Raw genomic sequence first — 19,828 nt, 5'->3', positions numbered from 1 at the left:
GAGGCAAAAATGAGATTTATATGATGTTTTAAAAACAAAACAATCTTTGGCTGTAAATATTAAAACCAAAGATCAATAGCCAGCCCATGATTGAACAGTTTAGGACAGATGTTCTTGCAGAAGTATTCTTGGTACAAGGGTGTACAAGGCTTTTGTGGTAGTTCTTATTGCCAGGCATGGATGTGTGAGATCCCTTTTCATACCTTCCTGGCTTTATGCATTATTTTGTGCTGCTGTTAGGGCTTTGAACAAAATGTCAGAACCTCCATTTTGGTTTAATTACTAGGATTTTCGCCCCTTCCCCTTAAATTTTGCACACAAGGCAAGCGTTTTGCCTTAGCTAGGGAGGTGATAGCAGGGTTACCTTTAGAGGAGGACACTAAATTTAGGAGCTGTTAAGTAACATGCCCCTTGATGAGTGAAGAGACATGGGATTTGAACTGTGCTATAACCCCAGAGAACTGGCTTTTAAGGACTCTTGTGGGCCATCTGCTATTGACTGAGTACATAGCGGAAATCAGAGACTTGGACATAGAATTTTCTACTTCAATCTTCTGAATCCACAAATGAGGAACGGCTGGTACTTGCCTGTAGCCATATGGCAGGTCGTCTCCTGACTCTGAGTCCCCTTGAAAGAGGGCAATGCCAAACGTGTTGACCATGGGCTTGCAGTGTGGAGTGGAAATGGTGGCTCTCTTCGGACCATACGTATGTGTGAAGCAGACTCCTCCTCAATCTTTATTCCAGGTCCACCCAGCTTGTGCCTCATGGCCTTATTCCTGGTTTTGGGTCTCCCTGGCAAGGTCCCATCTCACTCCTGTGGACTGAGGAACCCCTGACTGAGGCACCAGGGAAACAGGCTGTGTTACTGGGCTGGGCCACTAGAGGGTGTGCTAAGATCACCTTGGTGGGAGCTTGTCAATGCCTGGCTTATTGCTGGAAGTACTTTTGAGCCAGGGAAACTACACAGGAGAGCCTGAAGAAGCCTGGAATTCTGGAGGTCCTTGGTTCCCTTCCTATTCAAAGCTCTTAGAAGACCACCTTCTGTCCTAACTTACATTCCTTCTCTGGGGATCTTCCACAGTATTTCCAGCTGGAGTTCCTACCCCTGGTTTCTAAACCTACTCTTTAGGGCCACACAAAGTACAACCCTCTGCCTAGTATTCACTCGTTCAGTTATTCAACCCATTGCTGAGTGCCCACTTGGGGACAGGCTTTGAGCCTTGTGCTGGGGGTGCATAGAGGAACTGCTGTATTTCCTCACCCTTAATACATCTGAATCTAAGACCATTTGTAAATCTTGGAGCTTGGGAGCCAGGCCAGGTCTGATCCTTGGGGAAGGTTGTGATGCTAGGGACCTTGGCTCTATCTATTCTAGGCTCTGAGCCAGCTCTCAAGAAGTCTCTGTTCTCTTTTTCAGCATATGACTGTGACTTCTTTAACAAAGGTAAGCCCATCATCCCCAAATGGAGACTCAAGGACTAGGGCACTGCCAGCCCTGTCCTTGTGCCACACAAGCATTGGCCATTCTGAGGTGCTACTGGCCCTAGAAGAGCTGACTTGGATCTGGGAGTGACTCTATTATGCAGACAGCTGTGATAGTGCAGAGCCCAGGGATGCCCAGGGAACCTGTCTTGAGTAGTTCTTGCAGGCCCTGTGCAGGTCCCAGGTCAGTGAGCTTCCCAGGGATTGTGCTCAACCATGGCAGATTTGCAAGGGAATAAAAAAACCCATTTGCACCAATGTGCCTTCTCTGCTGCCTTCCTAATGTAGCTCTTCAGGCCCACGGAATGTCGTCTTGGGTTCCCTGAAGATTTGAGTTGGCAAAAGAAAATGCAAACTGCTCTTTCTGAGGAAGGCTGGGGCAAAACATATGGCCTGTCAGATCCATCCTCAAATATAAACAAAGTTGAAGGGTACCAAGATATGCTCACACACCTAGATTGTTAATGAGGGCAAAATCAAAGGTCATAACTAAGGACCCAAGGAGGATTAGTATCCAGTATTAGAACCATCTTGTCAATTTAATCATGGGTTTGACAGAACAGCAGGGAGGGGCTGCCCAGAGTATTTTCAGTGCTGAATTTTGTTCAGTTAGGCCAAGGTCAGGCCTTGGTAGAGTTGGATGCTTCTCTGATCCTTAGTGCTGTTCAACTTTGACTTCCAAGCCCCCAACCCTCCTCCAGGTATCATCCTGCAAGAGCCCAGCCTGTGTGGATATAGGCCCAAAGCTTTATTGACATTTACCTGCATTATCGATTTTGATTTGAGAAACACCCCTTGGCAAGAGTATGGCAGGAAGGGGGCAGGCTAGAGACAAGAACACCAGTTAGGGGGTCTGTGAGATGAGGGCTAGACTAGGGTATAGCATTCGCAAGGTCACAGTCCTGCCAAAATGTTAGCCCCTAGGGACTCCTGGTGGCCCTAAATCTTCAACTCCTAAAGGAATGAATCTGTAATGGGAGAATCGCAATCCTAGGACAGGCAGGGTCTGTCTGACATCAGGCAAGACATTTCAGCAAAACAGCTCTGAGCAGAGATTTCTCCCTTCTGTGGCATTTTGGGTGGTAATAACTGGCAAAGGACAAGCTGTTTCTAGCATCCTCCACCTACTCACCCTCCCACCTCTCCATTCCTTGCTCCATTCTTCTACCAACATTTTCTTTGGCCCAGGCCCTGTGGGGTGCTGGGAAGTCAGTGGTAAACGGACCTGACACAGGGGAGCCCTGGAACAGCTCTCGCTGCCTCCCTGTTGGTTCCTAACTCCTCTTTCAGTGTGTAGTTTGAAACTGACCACTTCCAAGAATATTTACACCATGGAAATCAGCAAACACTACACATTCATTTTTACTTGTCCAGAGCTGGTTGTTAACGATTTACCAGCTCAGTATAGCCCATTTGCTATCTGATGGGGAAGGTGACGTGGACCCCCAGTTCAGATCCTCATCATAGAACTGGTGGGGCATAAAGGAAGAGGCAGGAGAGGGTGCAGGGAGAGCTTCACCAAGAAGGTGACATTTGAGCTTGTCCCTAGAGACTGTGCAGGCGTTTGCCAGGCACAAAACAGAGGACTGCTCTGTGGGGGTGGAACGGTGTGATGGAGAAACAAGCTAGGACAGAGCATGGCTGTTTAAAGGAAGAGCAAGAGAAGTTGTGTGACCGGGCCCAGGGAGTAGGGGGAGGGGAGGCACAGGTGTGTGTGATGGGGGAGGACTGGGCTGTTTGGATTCTGTGGGGAGCCCCTGGTCAGTTCTAGCAGGGAGTGTGGCTCAGGCAGCCATGGGGGCACACGAGAGGCAGGAAGCTCAATTAGGAGACTGTTGCATTCACCTAGGAAACCCACATTCCACTCTAATCCACACCCACAACTATAGACCCCAAAGACACTAAAGTGACGTGTGCTTGAAATAAATAGATAAATGCTACTGCGGAGCCCAAGTCTCCTGGTCTGTTTTCTCAGGCAGTGGGTGGGCAGAGACTAGGTATAGATGTCTTCTCTCAGGGTGACCCTGAACAGAGCCGTGGCTGGAGTGGAAATGTTTCAGGAGTGAGATAGGCATGGAGAGATGTTTGGGAGCCTGGATGCCCTTTGGGGGTATCCTTCTTCCCAGGTTCTCTGTGAAAAGATTCTGTCACTGTGTAGAGGGTCAGTTCCCTTCAGGGGCTTCCAGCCTGGCTTTTCTCTCCCTTCCTCCTTATAAACATCAAAGCCTGGGATAAGAGGTCACAAAGAGTCCCTCCCTGGCACCCAGCCTCTTCCCCACCTCTGATGTGGGTGAGATGGGTGGATGGGAGGTGGCACTTATGACTGGGCTCTTTTCTCTAGCACTAGGTAAGGGCCCCTACCAGCTGTCCAGTGTGGCGGCTGGCGGTGCCCTGGTAGCCACGAAGGCTGTGGGCAATGACATAGCCCTAGTGAGGGCAGAAGATGTGGCGCCAGGGGACATTGTGAGCTTCCTGCTGACAGCTGCTCTGTACAAGGCCAAGGCCCATGGTAAGTCCCACCCTGGCCTCTGTCCAGCACTTTTGGGAGAGAGGCAGGTGCTGGAGGAAGGGAGGCTGGGAGGGAAGGAGAGAAACAAAGGAAGGAGGGAGGGAGAGAAGAAGGGAGGATGGGAGAGAAGGAAGCAGTTCAGCTACCTTCTGAGGCTCTGTGGTTGGGGGCTTCTGTAACCCTTCACCTCCCCCAGACAGAGATAGCGGGAGCAGAGGGCAGCTGGCAGGCAGAAGTAGGTTGGCTAAGGGAACCAGGGCAACTGTGGAGAAGCAGGACCCAGTTAGTCCACAGGAAACTGAGAATGCAGACCTGGGCCAGCATGCTGCCTGCTCACCTTCAATCTGGACTCCTCTCTGTGCTGACCTTACCCATGCGCCTCTGTGCAGACCCAGATGTGGTATCCCTGGAGGCAGCGGACAGACCCAACTTCTTCCTCCACATCACAGCCAACGGGTCTGTGGAGCTGGCTAAGTGGCAAGGCAGTGAAACCTTCCACCACCACACCTCCTTCTTGCTGCACCAGGGGACGTGGCGGGTGGGCCTGGTGGCCCTGGAGTCTCTGGCAAAGCCAGGCTTCTTCCTCTCTGTGTCAGGCCTTGGGCTGGCCTTGCGGCTATATGAGCACACAGAGGCATTCCGCTGGGGCACACTCTTCCACCTTTTGGGTAGGTGTCCCCCTTACCATCTCTCTTGGGCATTGGCCCTTGGTCCTCACTCATCTACTCTTCCTGCTCTCTCCCACTACTCCTTTTGAATTACCCTAATAGACAGAATCCTCGCCCTAGGATAGGAGGTGACCTATCGTTCACGTTGCCAACCTAGAGAGCCATGGGCAGTGTGGCTTGGGGATCAGCCAGTTTCCTGGGTCCTGCCTCCTACCACAGGCTAATTACATGGTCTAAAAATACATGGCCTTTGTGGAAGTGAGGGGAGAAATGATCCTGGTAGCTGCCCACATAGCTGATGGCTTGGGTTTCCTGCCAATGGTACATGTCTGCCCCATAAGCTTAGAGACTGCCCACTGGGGCACCAGGCTGAGGAGCCAGCAGCCTCCACTTCTCCCCATGGGAGGCCCAGGCAGTGGTAGGGCAGCTCCCTCATCCTTCCACTAGAGGCCAAGGCTTACTCTTCCCCTGCCAGGTGGGTCTGCTCCCCAAATGTCGATCTCTGCCTAAACCTTGGAGGGCCATTCTTACGTGCAGAGGTCATACATATATCGAGTCCTCTGTGAACCCCAGCCAGCACAAACTCATCACCAACTGATGGCAGAACTAGACTGTGTCCCTCTCTCAAAGACACTGGGGCAGAGTGGAATGAGCTGAGGTTTTGAAGCTGGACAGCCTTGAGTTTGAATCCTGACCCTGGTCCTTGGCACTTGGACAACCTCCACACTCTGTGACTTTACCTATAAAATAGGAACATATGCCTCAAAAGGTTGTTGTGAGGATGGACTGGCTCCCACCAGCTTCTCTTGGCCTGACACATAGTAGATGTGTAGATTCCCCAAATGTCAGGCTCTTGGAAAAGCAGTTTCTTCACAGTTGGTAGCAGTGTGGGGATCAGGGTCAGGAAGGGGCTGGCAGGGTGGGGCTGCAGAGCCTGCCCACACCTCCCTGCACAGACTGTGCTTTCAGAGACTGGGCGCTTGTGCCAACAGTCTGGGGTCTGGTCTGCCTCCAAGCCCCAACCATCGACAGGCAACAGACCCTTCCCTAATTTATCCAGCACTGGCCATAGGGCCTCTTTTGAGAATATCGACCCCATTATCTGTGCCTCAGTTATGAGGTAATAATAATGACTTATAATAATTATAATAATAAGCTAATAATAATTAACTCATCTATGAGTTAATACTAATGCCCACTTCATAGGACTATTGGGAGGATTAAAGAGTACATGGGTAAGAACTCTTTGGTGTAGTGCTCAGTGCTATGCAAGAGTTGGCTGTGGTTATTGTCATCATTGCTCCAGCTACTAGGGCAACAAGGGCAGCTCTCACACTGCACCCAGGTCCTGAGAGGCTACTTCAGGAAGGCCCCTGGGGACAGAAAGCAGAGCTTGGAGAAGAGGGTCTCCTTCACCTGTTGGCCAGTGGCCCAGGAGGGCCTTGGGCTCAGGGTCCCCCAATGCCTCACTCTGCCCCTCAGCTGTGAGCCTCTTGCCTTCATGGAGGTCTGCAGTGGCCCTGCCAGAAGTAGGGCAAGGAGGAGGTGACTTTCCAGGGGTGCAGAGCAAGCCTGGCACCAATGTCTCAGAGGGGCAGAGTGACAGGAAAGCCTGAGAGGGAGATCAGGAATCCAAGCCTCGTCTTTGGCCATCCTTCAAAGCCCTACTCCTCTTATGTGTATCAGGGCCCCTCCAGACTCAGCCTACCCCAAATTCATAGTTCCCTATCTCTAGGATCCCCCGACACCAGCCATCATGGATACAGGCCCATATCTTAACTTTTTTCTTCTTCGCTTTTCCTACATGAGTCCACTTGACTCCTCCACTTGGTGGGGAGGGCACGGGTTGAGCTGGAATTACCTCTGTACTCTGATGCTTGACAGAGCTGGTGCTCAGCCTCTGTCAGTCGAGAGACTCTCACCTTTCTAGATGCCAAGTCATTGGGGAATGCCTACCCCACCTGTGAGTGGCACTACAATGCCTGTGCCAGTCCCTGCTTCCAAACCTGCCGGGACCCACAGGCAACCAGCTGCCAGGATGTGCCCAGGTGAGGGGCCAGGGGATTCTGGGTGTGGAGTCTAGGTGTGCACTAGTGTATTTGAGCATACATATGTGCATGGTTGTAAACAGATACACATATGTGAATGGGCTTGTTTGTAGTCTGTGGGCATGTGCATGAGCATGTATTAAGGTATGTGTGTGCTCATATATACCCGTGTATGAGTATTCATGTGTTGTGTGTATGGGGATGTGTGTCCCAGGGTAAATATGTTCCTTCATATCTTTATATCTGAGTGTGACACACACACACACACACACATGAATGTGTATGATGTACTTATAGCTGAGCCTTGTGTGTGTTTGTATCTCCAAGTGTGCATGAGCTGTCCACAGCTGCACCTATGCACATGTGTGAGCTGTATGTATGTGGGTATTGTGTACATGCACAAGGTGATACACTGATGTTTGCAGGAGCCTGTGTAGATATGTATGTGTGTATGTGTAAATATTTTGACATCCTTCAGGAGTACGTGAGGCTGTGTGAGAGTATGCCTAGGCGAAGACATGTGAGCGTGTGCACAAGTGTGTGCATGACTGTATCCTGTTCATGCATTCTCCATTTTAGCCTGATGCGTAAGAGTGTGCAGGAGTGTGGGGCACATATATTTTGGTATGTGTGCTCCTGTACGTGTGTGTGACAGTATCCCTGTGGAAGTTCAGGTGAGAGTATATATGATAAGCATGAGCACATACACACACGTGTGTCCTAAGGAAGGACAAGACCTGCTTAATCCAGGTAAAAAGGGATGACCAACACATATTCTAGACCATCGACCCACTCTCTGCTCTGTTCTCAGGGTAGAAGGCTGTGTCCCTGTGTGCCCTGCTCCCAAGGTCCTGGATGAAGTCACACAGAGATGTGTCTACTTGGAGGACTGTAAGTGGCCTGGATTTTCCTTCCTCCCCCAGATTTCCTCCAGTCCCCAGGGTCTCACTGAACAGTCATGCCCAGAGCCCTGGGTCCTAGAGCAGCAGGGTCAGCACGGGGCCTTGGAAAGTAAAATGCTAAGAAGAGGCAATGCCTCATCTGGCCCACTCGATCCATTTCACAGAGAAAAAAATAAGGCACAGAGTGGGAACAGGACCAGGCTGGGGTCTTATAATGAGTAGGGGGTGCAGCCAGAGTTGGACTTAGTTCTCTTGGCTCTGGGCTCAGAATTTGAGGTCTGGGGCAAAGTCTGCTGACTTCTCTGAAGTCATCCAGTACCAGTGCACAGAGACCCCTAGCCATTGGGAAGTTGCCCTCACCTTGTCACATAGGGTGCCAGCCCTCCAGCCCCACACCTCAGTATTTCCCAGTGATGGTGACCTGGGGCTGCAGTCACCTCACCTTCTGAACGTCTTCTCTTGTCTGCTCAGGTATAGAGCCAGCAATTTGGGTTCCCACAGAGGCCCTTGGCAATGAGACTCTGCCTCCCGGGCAAGTGCTACCCACTTCCAGTGACAAGCAGCCTCAACTTCTGCAGGAAACTACCAGGGCCCCTACCCACAGGCCAGTTCTCACTCCAGAAGCCCCCCTCACCAGGGCCCTGAACCCACCAATGGCAGCCAGTAAAGGGACAATGCTGTCCACAGGCCCCACCCAGTCCTCCCTACAGCAACCACTGGGGATCACTGCATCCAACCTCTCTGCCCACCCTACAGAGGCCCCTGCCAGCAAGGGAGTGACAGCCAGCCCCCTGGCCACCTCCCAACCCCTGGAATCTGTACCCCTCCCCCTTTCGCTGCAGACACCCACACCTGGCATGTTATCAGGTGCTGTGGAGACAACCAGGGTGACTATGACCTTCGCAGGGAGCTCCAACATCACAGTCTCCTCCCGGTCACCCCCTGTACCTCGCTTCCCACTCATGACCAAAGCTGTGACAGTCACAGGTCATGGCTCCTTGCCTATTAAGACGACACCCCTACAGCCTGCCTTGCCAGAAAGTCCCTCCTCCAGGCCCGTGGCTTCTTCTGGAGCGACCTCCATATCCCCTACCTCCTCTGGATCCCGCAAGACTTTATTGACACCCCCAGTAGCTAAGGTCACAAATGAGACAGGGATTCCTCAGCCCACTCAGACCCAGAACATTTCAAGTTCCAGCAGCTCCCCAATCATGGCTATCACAGCACCACAGCAGGCTCTGGTTAGTCACCTTGCCACAACAGGCAGGGAGGTAGTGCCATCCACAGAGAAGGGTGCGCCTGGACATGACCAGCCCATAGAACTGCCATCATCCCCACATCCAAGTCCAGTTCCCACTGCCCCGCCCCGCCCAGCCCGGCATACCACCACAGCCACCAGGCCTGCAGCTCTGTCCCCAGGGCCCCTGGTAGCCACCAGCCTGTCCACAGTTGCTCACAGGTTAGGGGCCACAGCCTCTAGGTCTCTGGAGTCAACCCAACCATCCCAGCTCCTCTCTGGTCTGCCTCCTGACACCAGCCTCCCCTTGGCCAAGGTGGGCACCTCTGCCTCAGTGGCCGCATCGGGCTCCAAAGGCTCGGTCATTACTCCTCCACTTCAGCACCAGGCCACGTCTCTGGCAATAACCACGACACCCCCTGCTCTGACATTCAGCCCAGCACTGCCTGTCACCCCAGCTGTAGATACAACAAGCATGGCTCCAAGCCTGCTTCTGGAAGCCAAACTGCCAACCTCTGGAGATGTGGCCATGGCTGCAGGGGTGGCCCCCACAGTATCCATTGCTCCACGAAAGAGCACCACACAGAAAATGACCATTTTCTCCAAGCAAGTGTCTCTGCCTACTTCTGTGTATGGCTCTGCCCAAGGTGGGCCCACAGAGTTCACACCTGCTGTGGTTCGCACTCTTGCCACATTGGTGACTGAGGCTGAGGGCCTCCGGGCTGGCACAGTGCCACCAAGGCCCACATCCTACCCATTGAGCCGTGTCTCAGCCAGGACAAGCTCCCGGGAGAGCTCACTGGTTCTGCTGCCTCAACTGACAGAGGCCCATGGGAGCTCAGCAAGGCCCCAGCCACCAGCGGAGTCAGTGGGTGAGGCCACTACGGAGCCATCTGGGCGCTCAGCCCCAGCCCAGAGCATTGCACAGGGTCCATCTGAGTCCATGGCAATCACCACTGAGGTCAACACATCTGCCACCTGTGTTGTGAGTAACTTGTCCCTCCATGCACTTTGCCCCTCCCCCCCACCATTAGACTGGACATCAGCACACATTCACATTGCTGGGCCAGCTGCAGCCTCCATCTTTAAGCGGCTGCCAGGATGCAACCACTGTCCTCACCCCTGCCCCAATCTTCTGGTGCCTGAAAACTCCCGCAGGCTCCTCTAGGCCCCTGAAGCCATAGCTGGGTCCTACTCTGCCCATCTGGGCCCCAGGGACTGATCAGATGGCTTGGTGTGATGCCCAGGGTGTGAGAACAAGGATGTGCCAGTAGGTGTGTGTTTGCGTCTGAGTACCTGCATGGTGCTCACACTTTTGTGTTCACATGTGTTTGACTTCCAATGAGTGTGTGCATGTTCTTGTGGTGTTGTGAGACATCTTTGTGTAAAACAGGGAGAAAATGTGTGTGTGTGTGTGTGTGTGTTTGTGGCATATGCAGGTTTGCCGGGTCTCTGAGTGTGAGCTGGTGTGTCTGCATGTCTGTGTACCTGAGGCTCTTAATACAGGTCAGGCAGATATGCAGGGGTTTTAGGGAATGTCCCTTGGTCCCCAGCTTCACTAAGTGCAGCCCCAAACCCCAGATAGCCTGGTAGATTGGTAGAAGATGAGGGCACCATTTCCTAGTAGTTTTACTTCAAAGTCCCCTGCCCTCCTAGAACCTGCATTATTCCAGTAGCCTTGGGGGGAGGGAAGGGACTGCAGCCCCTGGGATGAGCACTCATGCTGTCGCTCCACTCTGCGCCCAGCCCATTGCAGAGCAGGACTGTGTCCGCCACATCTGCCTGGAAGGCCAGCTGATCCGTGTGAACCAGTCCCAGCACTGTCCTCAGGGCACTGCACCCCCTCGCTGTGGGGTCCTCGGCCTTGCAGTGCGGGTGGGCGGGGACCACTGCTGCCCCCTCTGGGAGTGTGCCTGTGAGTCATGGAGTCTGCCAGAGACTCAGTGTCCTCCTTGTATTCCTACCCATGTGACCTCTATCCCAGATCTGCCTGCTTCCCTGCCTCCTCTCCCATGGGTCTCTCATCAGTGTGACCCCTGACCTGGCAGATTTCTTACGCTTGCAACCTCTGATCTCTGTGAGACCCCTGATCTGAGGCACTCTCCAGACCCCAAGGCCTCTGAATGATCTAGGAAAGGGCCCAGGCACCTGCCCTGTCTTCCTAAGTGGCCTTGGCCTTGGAGGCGTCTGTTTATTTTCCTCATGTCCTGCCCCCACCCCCAGGTCGATGCTCAATCTTCCCTGACCTGAGCTTTGTGACCTTCGATGGGAGTCATGTAGCCTTGTTCAAGGAGGCCATCTACATCCTCAGCCAGAGCCCAGATGAAATGATCAGCGTCCATGTCCTCGACTGCAAAAGTGCCAACCTGGTGACTGTGCCTTGCCTCCCTTCCTGCCATGCTCTGGGAATTGAACTAGATTTAGAGGGGCAATTGAGAAGTGAACTGATTGTTTTGTTGTTTTGTTTGTACCAGGAATTGAACCCCAGGGATACTCTATCACTGAGCCACATGCCCAACCCTTTTTATTTTTTATTTTGAGTCAAGGTCTCACTAAGTTGCTTAGGGCCTTGCTAAGTTGCTGAGACTGACTTTGAACTTGCAATCTTCCTGTCTCAGTCTCCTGGGTAACTAGGATTTCAGGTGTGCACCTATGCTTGGCTCATTAGCTGGTTTCAAAGGGTCCCAGAGGTGGAGACAGATGTGGAAACACCTCTGCTGCAGCTCTCTCTGTCTCCCAGGAATCTCCTGGAATGGTCACTCAAGACAGCTCCCCAAGTGGCCACCCGAAAGAGTTGAGTGGAGAGCGCCCCCTCCTGGCCCTTCCTGGGGCTTGCACTATTCTCAGTCTACCAGCTTCCAAGGCCCATGTAGGACAGTACTGAAGTACAGAGGAGAAGGAAGGTCACTTTGAGGGTGTAGTCTGTGATCATGGGTGCCAGCTGCAGGGGATTGCCTACAAGGATGCCCCCAAGAGCCAGGTGGAAGGAGACAGCTTCTTTCTTTCTTTTTTGACTGGGTTTGCACGAGGTCAGGTGTACCCAGAAATGTTTTGTGAGGTTTCATGCACCTTGTTCAACCCTGTGTGTGCTCATGCTTGCTGCACTTGTTCCTTTGGGACAGGGGTCTGGGTTGATGAGACTGGGCTCTCTCTTCAGGGACATCTGAACTGGCCCCCATTCTGTTTGGTGATACTAAATGTGACTCACCTGGCCCATCAGATCACCATTGACCGCTTCAACAGGAAGGTGAGTGTATCAAAGACTTGAACTCCATGCAGGGTAGCAGTCATAGAGGGTCAGGGTAGCCAATGGTGGAGGGGCCTTGAGACTTAGTTAATTGGGGAAAAGGAGTGGGAAGAGACTTTTATTTTAAAAAATGCAAAATTAGGTATATTTAGAAGTTATTTGAATTAGAATGTTTGTGCCCACTCTAATGTCGGGGGGGAAGGGCACCAGGAGGGATTGTGATAAGATAATGATGGAATGGCAAGACATAGTGGCCTTAAATAATTGCTGTTAAAGTATCTCACCTTTGCAATTTTTATAAAAAACATATGGCCATGTGAACACATTACTAGGGTAATTTTCAGGGAATGTACAAGGGACAAATCCCTAAATTTAAGCTTCATAAGCTTGATATTAAATCTCCCTTCATCAGCCCACTCCTTGGTAGTGTTCCCTCCCCAGAGATTCTGCCTTCGTTCCGCACGAGAGGGACTGTCTGGTCTCTGCCTTGGTTCTCAGAGTCACATTTTCCACCTCCATTCCGTGTCGAGACCTGCAGCCTTCCTGCAGGAATCTGCTCTTGATCTCTGAACTCAAGGTCAACACCCTAGAGCTCTCAGAAACGGCTAAGCACAGTGGGTTTATCATGTGGTGAAAGCTTACGCAAAATGTTCCCTGAGTTTCATTCCTTAGTCTTTTTATTTTTTCATTCTTAAAAATTAAAGTACAATTTACACACATAAATTCATTCTGTTTAATAATATACAATCTGCGGTCCTGTAGCCACCACCGCGGTCATGACATAGGACAGTCCCATCATCCTGATTGTGGGAGAATCTCACCATACACTTTGGTTCAATCTGTATGACATTTTGGAAAAAGAAACTACAAAGACAGAAGACAGTGGTTGTCAGGAGGTGGAGGAGGTGCCCACAACATTGATTCTAAACTGTCTTCCACCATCCGGATCACCTGCCTAGGGGGGTTTATTGTTCTTCTCAAAGAATGGATTTATACATTTTCTCTATAGTTTTTACTTTCTATTTTATTGACCTCTGCTCTTCTCAAATATTTCTTCTACTTACTCTGGGTTTAATTTATGCTTCTTTTTTTTTTTCTAGTTTATTAAGTTGGGAACCCAGGTCATTGATTTGAGATCTTTCCTTTTTCGGCTATCTGAAGTGCTACACTTTGTCCTTTAAGTACTGATTAGCTGTGTGGTACACGTTTTATTATGCTGTTCTCACTTTTGATTAGGTCAACATACTTTTCAATATACTTTTGATTTTTATTTTACCCATGGGTTATTTATAAGTGCTTTATATAGCTTCCAAATATTTGATGATTTTCCAAAAAGTTTTCTGTTATTGATTTCTAATTTAACTCCAGTCAGAACATACGATTTGTCAAAAGCTGAACCTTTTAAATTTAAGAAGCCTTGTGTTATGTTTCAAATAATATGCTCTCTCTTAGTAAATGTATACTCTCTTGTTTAGTGGAATGGTCTTTGAATATCAGTTAGGTCGAGTTGGCAGATAGTGTTGTTCAAGCCCCTAAATTCTTTCTCATATTCTGTCCACTTGTTCTATCAACTGTTAAGAGAAAGAATGTTGAAATCTCTGACTAGAGTTGCTGATTTGTTTATTTCTTCTTGAAGTTTTATCATATTTTAAATGACATATCTTGAAATACCATTATTGGTGCATAACATTTAGGATTTTTATGTCCTCTTGTTGAATTTACCCTTTTAACCTTCAAAATGGCTTTTATTTCTGGTAAAAGTCTTTGTTCTAAATTTTACTTTGTCTCACTTGTCTGTAATAGCTTCTCCAGCTTTCTTTTGATCAGTGCTAGCATGTGTACATAATATTTATATATAAAGTTTACCCTTTATCATCCTTTTACTTTTAACTATTTTTGGCTTTTTATTTTGAAGTGGAATTTTTGTGGGAGAGAATAGCTGTCTTCCTTTGTTTATAAAATACCCAATTATTATAATCTTTGTGTTTTTTTTGTGGGGGGTACCTGAGATTGAACTCAGGGGCACTCAACCACTGAACCACATCCCCAGCCCTATTTTATATTTTTATTTAGAGACAGGGTCTCACTGAGTTGCTTAGTGCCTTGCCATTGCTGAGGTTGGCTATGATCCTCCTGCCTCAGTCTTCCGAGCTGCTGTGATTACAGGCATGGGTCACCGTCACCCTGCCTGGTATAATCTCTGCTTTTTAATTGCAGATGTTTAGAGCATTTATATTTAAAGTGGTCATCATATGTTATGTTGTTTTCTATTTGTTCCATCTGTTCTTTGTCCCTGCCCCTTCCTTTTTTGACCTCTTATGGATTATTTTTGGTAATTCCATTTCATCTCCTATGATGGATTTTATTATACCTTTTTATTTTCTTTTTCAGTGGTTACTTTAGGGATTATAGTATGAATTTTAACTTGTCACAATCTAGCCTTGACAAGTATTACATCATGGCTCACATAGCATAAAAAATTTATAACAGTGTATTTCCTTTTTATCTCTCCCAGCCTTTGTGCAATTGCTGGCATACATTTTACTTCTGCATTTGTTACAGAATCAGTAGTGCATTGAGCAGTCAATTATCTTCTAAAATGATTTTTTTAAGACAAAAAAATTTTTCACTTATATTTTTGGTGTTCCTTATTCCTTTGTGTAGATTTGGATTTCCATTAGATATCATTTTTATTCTGTTTGAAGGACTTCCTTTAATATTCTTGCAGTGGAAATCTGATGTTGACAAATTCATTCAGCTTTTGTATATCTTAAAACTTCTTGATCTCACCTTAATTTTTTTTGCTTGTGGTGTTTTTTTATCTTTATTTTTTCTAATTAGTTATACATGTCAGTAGAATGCACTTTGATACATCATACATAGATGGAGTATAATTTTTCACTCTTCTGGTTGTACATGATGTGGAATCCCACTAGTCATATAGTTATATATGTATATAGGGTAATAATGTCCGATTCATTTTACTATGCTTTCTATCCCCATACCCCTCCACTCCCTTCAATCCTCTTTGCCTAACCTAAAGTAAGTCTGTTCTTCATAGCCCTTCCCCGTATTGTGAATCAGCTTCTGCACATCAGAGGAAATATTTAGCCTTTGGTTTTGGGGGATTGGCTTATTTTTCTTAGCATGATATTCTCCAGCTCCATCAATTTACCGGCAAATGCCATAATTTCATTCTTCTTTGAGATTGAGTAATATTCCATCATATATACACCACATTTTCTTTATCCATTCATCTGTTGAAGGGCACCAAGGTTGGTTCCATAGTTTAGTTATTGTGATTTGAGCTGCTCTAAACATTATGTCACTGTAATATGCTGATTTTAAGTCCTTTGGGTATAGGCCAAGGAGTGGAATAGCTGTCAAATGGTGGTTTCATTCCAAGTTTTCTAAGTAATCTCCATATTGCTTTCCAGAGTGGTTGCACCAATTTGCAGTCCAACCAGCAATGCATGAGTGTACTTTTTTCCCCACATCCTTGCCAACATTTATTGTTGCTTGTATTCATGACACTTGCCATTCTGACTGGAGTGAGAAGTCTTAGAGTTTTGATTTACATTTCTCTAATTGCTTGAGAAGTTGAACATTTTTTCATATATTTGTTGATCAATTGTATGTTTTCTTCTGAAATGTTTGTTTAGTTCCTTAACCCATTCATTGATTGGGTTATTTGTTTTTTTTTTTAATTGTAAACAAATGGGATACATGTTGTTTCTCTGCCTGTACATGGCGTAAAGGCATACCATTTGTGTAATCATAAATTTACATAATGTTGTTTGATTCATTCTGCCATTTTTTTCCCTTCTCCCCCACTCCTCCCACCCCTCCCCTCCCTCTATACAGTCCTTCCTTCCTCCATTCCTGCCCCCCTCCCTAAACCCAACTCCAACCCCAACACTAACCCCTCCCACCCCCCATTATGTGTCATCATCCACTTATTAGCGATATCATTCTTCCTTTGGTTTTTTGAGATTGGCTTATCTCACTTAGCGTGATATTCTCCAGTTTCATCCACTTGCCTGCAAATGCCATAATTTTATCATTCTTTATGGCTGAGTAATATTCCATTGTATATATATATACCACATTTTCTTTATCCATTCATCAATTGAAGGACATCTAGGTTGGTTCCACAATCTGGCTATTGTGAACTGAGCAGCTATGAACATTGATGTAGCTGTATCTCTGTAATATGCTGATTTTAAGTCCTTTGGGTATAGGCCAAGGAGTGGGATAGCTGGGTCAAATGGTGGTTCCATTCCAAGTTTTCTAAGGAGTCTCCACACTGCTTTCCAGAGTGGCTGCACTAATTTGCAGCCCCACCAGTAATGTATGAGTGTACCTTTCTCCCCACATCCTCCCCAACACCTGTTGTTGCTTGTATTCTTGATAATCGCCATTCTAATTGGGGTGAGATGGAATCTTAGGGGGGTTATTTGTTTTTTGAGTTCTTTATATATACTGGAGATTAATGCTCTATCTGCATGTGCATGTGGTAAAGATTTTCTCTCTTTCTATAGGCTCTCTCTTCATGTTATTATTTCCTTTGCTGAGAAGAAGCTTTTAAATTTGAATCCACCCCATTTATTGATTCTTGATTTTACTTCTGGCACTTTAGGAGTCTTGTTGAGAAAGTCAGATCTTTGACTGGTATGGTAGAGATTTGGGTCTACTTTTTCTTATATTTGATGCAGGGTCTTTGTTCTAGTGCCTAAGTCTTTGATCCACTTTGAGTTGAGTTTCGTGCAGGATGAGAGATAGGGGTTTAATTTCATTTTGTTACATGTGACTTTTCAATTTTCCTAGCCATTTGTTGAAGAAACTATCTTTTCTCCACTGAATTTTTTGGTGCCTTTTTCTAGTATGAGATAACCATGTTCATGTGGGTTTGTCTCTGTGTCTTCTATTCTATACCATTGGTTTATGTGTCTGTTTTGGTGCTAATGCCATCATGCTGCTTTTGTTACTATGGCTCTGTAGTATAGTTTAAGGTCTGGTGGTGTGATGTCTCCTCTTTCATTCTTCTTGCTAAGGATTGCTTTGGCTATTCTTAGTCTCTTATTTTTCCAAATGAATTTCATGATTGCTTTTTCTAGTTCTGTGAAGAATGTCATTGGTATTTTAATAGGAATTGCTCTAAATCTGTAAAACGCTTTTGGTAGTTTGGCCATTTGGACAATATTAATTCTGCCTTTCTAGAAGTATGGGAGATCTTTCTATCTTCTAAGGTCTTCTTCAATTTCTTTCTTTAGTGTTCTGTAGTTTTCATTGTAGGGATCTTTCACCTCTTTTGTTAGATTTATTCCCAAGCATTTTATTTTTTTGAGGCTATTGTTAATGGGGGAGTTTTCCTAATTTCTCTTTCAGTAGATTCATCATTGATGTATAAGAATGCATTTCATTTATTGGTGTTGATTTTATATCCTGCTACTTTGCTGAATTCATTTATGAGTTCTAGAAGTTTTCTGGTGGAATTTTTTTGGGTCTTCAAAATAGAGAATCATGTCATCAACCAATAGTGATAGTTTGATTTTTTCTTTTCCCATTCATATCCCTTTAATTTCTTTCTCCTAATTGCTCTTGATAGAATTTCAAGGATGATGTTGAATAGAAGTTGTTGATCTTACCTTAAATTTTTTATCTCACCTTAATTTTTAAAAAAGTTTTTCACTTAGTGTAGAATTATAGGTTGACAGTTTTTCAGTACTTTACAGACTTTGTTTCCCTATTTAAAAAAAATTGAGGTGAAATTGACATAACATAAAATTAAATATTTTAGGGCAAACAATTAAGTGACATTAAGTACATTTGCAATATTGTGTAACCACCACCTTTAATTACTAAACATTTTCATCATACTTAAAGGAAACCTCACATCCATTAAGCAGTTGCTCCACATCAACCTCTTTCCCCATCCCCTGTCAACCACCAGTCTGCATTCTGTCTATGGAATTGCTTATCCTGTGTAGTTTATAAATGGAGTCATAGAATATGTGATCTTTTGCGTCTGGCTTCTTCCGTTTTGTCTCATGTTCTTGATGTTCATTTGCATTGTAGCATGTAGCAATAGTTCATTCATTTTTATAGCTGAGTAATATTTCATCATATGTGTATACACAATTTGTCCCTTCATTTATTGATGGACATTTGGACTATTTCCGTATTTTGTTTATTGTAAATTGTGCTGCTGTGAAGTTCTACTGTCTTTTGCATTGCCAATTTCTGATAAGAAATCTCTCATTCTTATCTTTGTTCCTGTATACTTACAGCATTATTTTTTTATGGTTATTTTGAGATTTTTATTCTTTCCCTGTTTTTTAAACAATTTTGCTATGATATGCCTGGTAATTTGTTTCTCTTCGGGGGATTATTTCAATTACATGTATACTGGGATACATGAAGTTGTCATACAAACCACATATGCTCTGCTCATCATTTTTTTCTGTGTTTTTTCTTCTCATGCTTCATTTTGTATAGTATTTATTGCTATATTTTAAAGTTCATTACTTTTTTCATCTACAGTATCTAAACATCTGTTAGTCCTATCCAGTGTATTTTATTTTATTTTATTTATTTATTTATTTTTATCCAGTGTATTTTAAATCTCAGATATTTTGTACCTCTTGGAAATTCAATTTGGATTTCTTTGATATCTTCCAGTGTCACCTCAACATACTTATATTTTTACTCTCCTTTCTTGAATATTTAGAATATAGTTATAATAATTGTTTTGGGGGGATCCTTCTCTACTAATTCTGTCATATGTCTGAGTTTATTCTGATTTATTTTCTTTTTATATTTTTGGTTGTATTTTCCTACATCTTTGCATCTCCAACAATTTTTTATTAGATTCTCCAGACATTGTGAGTTTTGCCTTGTTGGATGCTGTACATTCTTTGATCTTGTTTTTAAACAAACTTCTTGGGCTTTCTAACAGTTGTGTGCCTTAGAAACAGTTTGATCATTTTTGAATCTTGTCTTTAAGCTTTGTTAGGTAAACCTAAAGTAGCCTTTATTCTCAGTGTGATTTTATTCCTTATTCTGTATTCTACATACTGATTCCTCACTACTGAAGCATCCCCTATCCTGTACTCTATGTTTTATGACATGTTTCTACTCTAGATGGTGGTAGCTCCAGCTATTCCCAACTCTGTGTTAACTATGAGAACTTTTCTGTATGTTTCTTTCTGGTGGTTTCCCTACTAGTTTCAGGTAGCTTTTTTACCCATATCTATCAACATTCAGCTGAAAATTTATAACTGAGGACAGTGTCAGAGGGGGACTCTGCAAAGCTTCAGTACACAAACTTTTTCTCTCCAGCTCTCTTCTCGGAGGTATTCTGCAAACTCTAGCTATGTTGGCCTCCATGAACCTCCAACTCTTGTAAACGCAAGGTAACTTCTATGCTCTGCCTGGGTTCTTCATCCTTAAACCGTGGCCTAGAAACTCTCTGAGCAATAATGAGCAATCTTAAGTCTCACCCCATTTGTTTCCCCCTTTTCAGGGATTACTCTCCTGTGCTGCCAACTGTTCCGTGTATTTTCATGTGTTTTGTTAGGTATTTTTCTTTTTTTTTTTTTTTGGTTGTATAGACAAGAGGTTTATAAATCCAGACCTTATTACTCCATCTTGGTCAGAGGAGGAAGTCCAAATCCTTACTTTGAAACTTTTGTTCTTTGAAACTTTTGTTCTTTGTCCTTTCTTGGACTCA

At 45.9% G+C, this 19,828-nt stretch overlaps 1 protein-coding gene across 1 annotated transcript in view; it reads left to right on the top strand.

Annotated features, from left to right (window-relative positions):
- Otog (otogelin) overlaps nucleotides 1-19,828 on the top strand; it is a 79,220-nt gene that overhangs the window by 44,788 nt on the left and 14,604 nt on the right. Inside the window, exons 31-39 of the mRNA XM_047517925.1 lie at nucleotides 1,421-1,447; nucleotides 3,827-3,994; nucleotides 4,384-4,662; nucleotides 6,593-6,710; nucleotides 7,522-7,601; nucleotides 8,084-9,834; nucleotides 10,596-10,764; nucleotides 11,073-11,218; nucleotides 12,007-12,096. Coding sequence (XP_047373881.1) covers nucleotides 1,421-1,447; nucleotides 3,827-3,994; nucleotides 4,384-4,662; nucleotides 6,593-6,710; nucleotides 7,522-7,601; nucleotides 8,084-9,834; nucleotides 10,596-10,764; nucleotides 11,073-11,218; nucleotides 12,007-12,096 — 2,828 coding nt within the window. The remainder of the gene's footprint in view (nucleotides 1-1,420; nucleotides 1,448-3,826; nucleotides 3,995-4,383; nucleotides 4,663-6,592; nucleotides 6,711-7,521; nucleotides 7,602-8,083; nucleotides 9,835-10,595; nucleotides 10,765-11,072; nucleotides 11,219-12,006; nucleotides 12,097-19,828) is intronic.

Source organism: Sciurus carolinensis, chromosome 11 (assembly GCF_902686445.1).
Source record: "Sciurus carolinensis chromosome 11, mSciCar1.2, whole genome shotgun sequence".
Classification (NCBI taxonomy): domain Eukaryota; kingdom Metazoa; phylum Chordata; class Mammalia; order Rodentia; family Sciuridae; genus Sciurus; species Sciurus carolinensis.
This window is presented reverse-complemented; position numbering and strand designations above follow the sequence as displayed.